This window comes from Chiloscyllium plagiosum, chromosome 7 (assembly GCF_004010195.1).
Source record: "Chiloscyllium plagiosum isolate BGI_BamShark_2017 chromosome 7, ASM401019v2, whole genome shotgun sequence".
NCBI classification, from domain to species: Eukaryota; Metazoa; Chordata; class Chondrichthyes; order Orectolobiformes; family Hemiscylliidae; genus Chiloscyllium; species Chiloscyllium plagiosum.
In genome coordinates, this window is record NC_057716.1 from 22,390,042 (window position 1) to 22,396,041 (window position 6,000).

General features: G+C 39.9%; 1 protein-coding gene across 1 annotated transcript in view; it reads left to right on the forward strand.

Moving 5' to 3' along the window:
* Nucleotides 1-6,000, forward strand: part of fastkd2 (FAST kinase domains 2) — a 33,060-nt gene that overhangs the window by 2,070 nt on the left and 24,990 nt on the right. The window contains exon 3 of the mRNA XM_043693235.1: nucleotides 4,612-4,715. Coding sequence (XP_043549170.1) covers nucleotides 4,612-4,715 — 104 coding nt within the window. The remainder of the gene's footprint in view (nucleotides 1-4,611; nucleotides 4,716-6,000) is intronic.

Genomic DNA, 6,000 nt, shown 5'->3' on the forward strand with positions numbered 1-6,000 from the left:
TATAATGAAAGCATTGCTGGATAAATTGGCATAACAGCACATTGAGAAACTCTTTTTAGCATCCATAACGTAGTTCCTCTGGTTAGCAAACTGAAAGAGAAAGCGAGCAAGAAGGTCTAAAAAGGCTGGTGATTGGCTGAAAAATAAAGGTGGTCCATGCCCTACATTTGTATGATATTCTGTCCTGTTACCATAAACAGGAGAATTTTACCACTCAGCATGAGCTCAAAACTCTTATTTAAAAAGACATTTTAAATTCTAGGAGAAAGTGAAGACTGCAGATGCTGGAGATTTGAGTCGAGAGTGTGGTGCTGGAAAAGCACAGCAGGTCAGGCAGCATCCGAGGAGCAGGACAATTGACGTTTTGGGCATAAGCCCTTCATGAAGAATGAGCCTCATTCCTGATGAAGGGTTTATGCCTGAAACGTCAATTCTCCTGCTCCCCGGATGCTGCCTGAGCTGCTGTGCTTTGCCAGCACCACACTCTCAATTTTAAATTCTAGTACTACTCAAGTATTTATAGCAAATAGGGATTCATTCATAGCTCATCTCCATCCAAAATCCTCATTGATACCTTCATTACCTGTAGACTCAACAATTTCCATTGCACTTCTGGCTGCGCTCTCTCTCTCTCTCTCTCTCTCTCTCTCCCTCTCCCTTCCCCCCCGGGCTATGGAATACTGTATAGGCCTCCTAATAGTTATAGTGTAAGACAGAGTGTACAGAAAGCAATATGTTAAAAAGGCTGCACAATAACCATGGGTAACTTCCTATTTACAGAGAAATAAATCAATGTGGATAGATTGGAAATGTATTAGTAGATTGTATTTGGGGCACTTTCTTAGAACAGTACATTCTAAATCCAGCCAGGGAGCAGGCTATTCTGGATAATGGTAAAGGAGTCTTTAGGTGATCTTGGTCATAATATGGTCAAATTTCACATCTCAGTTTGAAAGGAACAAGCATGGGTACAACTGTTTCAAACCCAAATAAAAATAATTATAAGAATTTGAAGGCAGAGTCGATAAAGTGAAATTAGGTTAAATGACAGGACAGTAGACATGCAGTGACAGCCTTTTATGGAGATAATTAATAACTCCCAGTAAAGATTTATTAAAGTAAAAAAGAATCATTCCTTGAGAAGGATGCACCATCTATGCCTGAATAAAGAGGAATATTATCAAATAAAATGAAACGTTGCACAAGTCTACAAGGATTAATGGTAGTGAGATTCTAAGAAGCAGCAAAAAAAAATTGCTCATTAGGAGAATGAGAGAAAGCTCGGAAGAAATATAGCCTTGTAGCACTGTATTAAAATAGGAAAAGAGCAACTAAAGTGAATGTTGGTCCTAGAGAGAGAAAGTCTGAGGAATTGATAATGAAAAAGGTGGAGGCATTGGTTTCAGTCCTTATTGCAGAAGACAAAGAAAACTTCCAAAAGGTAATTGAAACTCAAGAGGTGAGCAGGAAGAAGGAACTTAAACCATCAACAAGTAGCAAGTGGATTGGTTAAGTAAAAGGAAGCAGAGAGTATGTGTAAGTGGTTTTTTTTGGGTTAGCAAGTTGTAGTGGAATGCTGGGCTGTCAAATATTTATATCATTTTTAATTGACTTGGAGGAAATGACTAAATCTATGCTAACTAAATTTGCAGGTGACACCAAAATTGGCAGATTGAATATAATGTGGGAAAATATGAACTTGTCTCCTGTGACAGAGAGAATAGAAAGGCAGTGCGCTATTTAAATGGAGAGAGATTGCAGAAGTCATTGGTACAGAGGTACTTGAATCACAGAGAGTTAAAATGCAGCTTCAGCAAGTGATTAGGAAGACAAATCAAATGTTAGGATTTATTGCAATGGAACACAAATACAAGAGTAGCAAAGTTTTACTTCAGCTGTGCAGGGCCTTGGTGAGACTGCATGTAGAGTGCAGTGTACAGTTTAAAATTCTTTATTTGGAAAAGGACGTACTTATATTAGAACTAGTTCAGAATAGGTTCACTCAACTCAATCTGATGGTGATGTCTTATCTAATGAATAAAGGTTGAACAGGCTTAGCTTGTATCCATTGGAGTTTAGGAGAATGAGAGATGATATTGCGACAAACAAGATCTTTAGAGGACTTGTTAAGGAGGTTATTTCCTCTTTTCAGCGAGACTGAAACGAGAGAGCATAGTTGAAAGGTAAGAGGTCTCCCATTTAAGATGGAGTTGAGTTTTTTTGATAATGTAGACCTTTTATTCCTGAAAGCAGTGAAGATTGAGTCATTGCATTTATTTAAGGTGGAGTTCAGTGGATGTTTGATCAACAAGGAAGTGGTGATTATTGAGCTGGCAGGAAGTAGACGTGAGACCACAACCAGGTGACCCTATTGAATGGTGGAGTTGGCTGACTAACCTCCTCCTGCTGCTAGGCATGCTGTAGAATTCAACCAAAACTCTCTGTATTAATTAGTGACAGGTCTAGGTTCCCTATCATCCCTATGCTCGCTGACCTAAATCGGCTGTCATTTAAAGCAGCATTTTGATTCCAAAATTGTGATCTTTATTTTCCAATCTCTCCATGGCTTCACCTTTCTCTATCTCTGTAATCTCCTCTAATCCTAAAACCTTCTGAATTAACATCATTCTTCTAGTCTGTGCACTCCACATCATTGTTGCTGCAGCATGGGTAGCCCTGCTTACAAATGCCTGGGCCAAAGCTCTGGAATCCCACCTCTTTGACCGATCTGTTGGTCATTTAACCCAATGATGCCTTGTGTGCCTCAGTGTCCTGTTTAATTTTATTAATGCTCCTGTGCAGCACCTTGGAATGTTACGTTGTGTTAAAGGCATTATACAATTTGTTTGTTCTAATACAGGCATTCTGTAGTGTGATTCCTAATATATTCCTACTTTTGAAGCCTCCTTGAGACCTAATTGCAAGATAACAGCAATAGGGTAGATAGAGGGAAACTGCCTTCTTTGGAGGAACAATCCAGACCTCAGGGATATGATCTTAAAATTAGAGCCCAGGCCATATTAACAGCAAGACAGGAAGCACACTATCCACACAAAGGTTAATGTAAGTGTGGAATTCTCTCCCTTGATTTTTTTTTAAGATTGGGACAGATGGATCTTTCATGGAAGGTGGGCAAGATGAATACTTGTTGGCTCATTCCTAATTGCCATTGAGAAGGTGGTGGTGAGTCACCTTATTGAACCACTCCCACCTGTTGCAGGTGCTATCACAGTATTGTTAGGAAGGGATTTTGAGGATGTAGATCCAGTGACAGTAAAGGAACAATTATATAGTTCCAAGTCAAGATAGTATGTGGCTTGGAGGGGAATATGCGAGGTGGTAGTTTCACCTGATTTAGTACATATGGGTTTCTGCCCTAGACTGCCATTACACTGTTGAATAAAAGGACAGAAATCTTTTGAAGAAATTGTGTAGAACTTAATCAGTCGCTTTTTCGATAAGGAAATAAATCTAACTCCCTGAATATCTTTACTCCAGTCAGTTTTAAAATGTCTATACCTAACTGTTTCAGGAAGAAGCAATACTGGAATGCTTTTTCTTCTCCTTTCAGGTGAACATTTATATCTGTTGATTTAAGGTTTGGGATGGTAGCTCAGAATGTAAAGGTAGCCACATTATTTATCGAACATTTACAGCATGTTTTGGGATCTATAGACCAGTTGGATTAACATTATTAGTACAAAAGATAACCATATCCTTATTCAAAGAGAAAATAGAGAATCAGCTGGAAACCAACAATGAATTTTAGCAAGGGCTTGCAAAATGAAAAAGCTTATTTGATCAACCACGTTGAATTCTTTGAAAGGTCAACAGAGAAGGTTGATGAGAATGCAGTGGATTCCACGTATCTAGACTTTTAAAAGTTATTGGGAAAACATTATATCATGGACTGATTAATAAGGCTAGTGCATGTGGGTTCAGTGGTAAGTTGCAGACTGGGCAATGAACTGGCAGCAAGTAGTGATAAAATGTAGGTGTTCACAGTGGCTGAAGGGGAACATTAGGTCCCATAAGGATGAGGATTGGAACCACTGTTGTTCACAATTTAAATGAATAATTTTGACTTTGGAATGAAAAACGCAATTTTAAAATTTCAGTTAACACCAAAATAGTCAGGAGGTGGTATGACGGTGTGATAGAGATGGTCAATACTGATGAGACCAGAAGTTAGGAACACAATTGGCATTTAATCTGTAAATGATGGGCTCATGTGGTGCAGTGGTGGTGTCCATACCTCTGGACAGGGAAGCCCAGGTTCAAGTCCCACCTGCTTCAGAGGTGTGTAATAACATCTCTGAACAGGTTGACTAGAAAATACAATTTGCAAACTAAATTCAACACATACTTGCATGCAGTATTTCACTTTGGTAAGAACAATAAGGAGGTCAATAGTTACTTTGAAAATAAGAATCTAAATGAGTTAGAGGAACCAAAGGATCTTGGATTCCAAATAGACAAATAACTAGAATTAGTGACACATGCCAGTAAGGCCTTGAGAAAGGAAACCCTGGGGAATAGAATTGAAAAATAGAGAAGGTAAGTTCACCTTGCATTTGCAGTAACCTGTCTGGTCTGTTTGTGGTCTTATAGGAGCGTCTGAACAAATTTGATGAGCGAGCTCTGTCAGTGCTTTCCAGTTGTTTGAAGAACATGGAAGACAGCAGGAATGTAAATGCATTGCGAGTAGGGCTGAGGTAAGGCAGTGGCACATGAATCTCCCATCTCAACCTGCTCTGCATAACTGCCCCGATTCAGTACATGTTTTAGAAATGCTGCCTTAATTCTGCAGAACCTTTACACCACAGACACAGGGTATTCAGCCCAACTCATCCAGACAAAGCACCCTGTCAGTATTTCCTTCTAATGCTTTGTCTAATTTCTGCCTGAATGAATCAATGCTATTCACCTCAACAATCCCCTATGATGGTGAGTTTCACATTCTCTCAACTCCCTCATAAAGGATTTTTCTCTGAATTTTCCATTGAATTTAATAAAAACTCTTGTATGTTTATAGCCCAAATTTTTGAACTCCTACATAAGTGACAACATCTTCTCTTCATCTACTCAAAGAAGTAACAAAGAGGATTGATGAGAGCAGAGTGATAGATGTGATATATATAGACTTCATTAAGGCATTTGACAAGGTTCTGCATGATAGACTGATTAACAAGGTTAGATCACGTGGAATACAGGGCGAACTGGTCAAGTGGATACAGAACTAGACCGAAGGTAGTAGACAGAAGATGGCGGTGGTGTAGGGTTGCTTTTCAGGCTGGAGGCCTGTGATCAGTGGTGTGCCACAAGGATCGGTGCTGGGTCCACCTCTTTTTGTTATTTATATAAATGATTTGGATGTGAATATAGGAAGTATGGTTAATAATGTTTGTAGATGACACCAAAATTGGTGGTGTAGACAGCCCAGCAGGTTATCTCAGAGTACAACAGGATCTTGATCAGATGGGCCGGTAGGCTGAGGAGTGGCAGATGGGTTTAATTAATTAAATGTGGGATGCTGCATTTTGGAAAGGCAAGTCATGTCAAGGCTTAATGGTAAGGTCCTACTAAACAAAGAGACCTTGGAGTGCAGGTTCATAGTTCCTTGAAAGTAGAGTCGTAGGTTGACAGCATAGTGAACAAGGTACTTGGTATAGAGTCATAGAAATGTACAGCATGAAAACAGACCCTTTGGTCCAACCCGTCCATGCCGACCAGATATTCCAACACAATCTAGTTCCACCTGCCAGCACCCGGCCCGTATCCCTCCAAACCCTTCCTATTCATATACCCATCCAAATGCCTTTTAAATGTTGCAATTGTACCAGCCTCCCCCACTTCCTCTGGCAGCTCATTCCATACACTTCCCACCCTCTGTGTGAAAAAGTTGCCCCGTAGATCTCTTTTATATCTTTCCCCTCTCACCCTAAACCTATGCCCTCTAGTTCTGGACTCCCCGACCCCAGGGAAAAGACTTTGCCTATT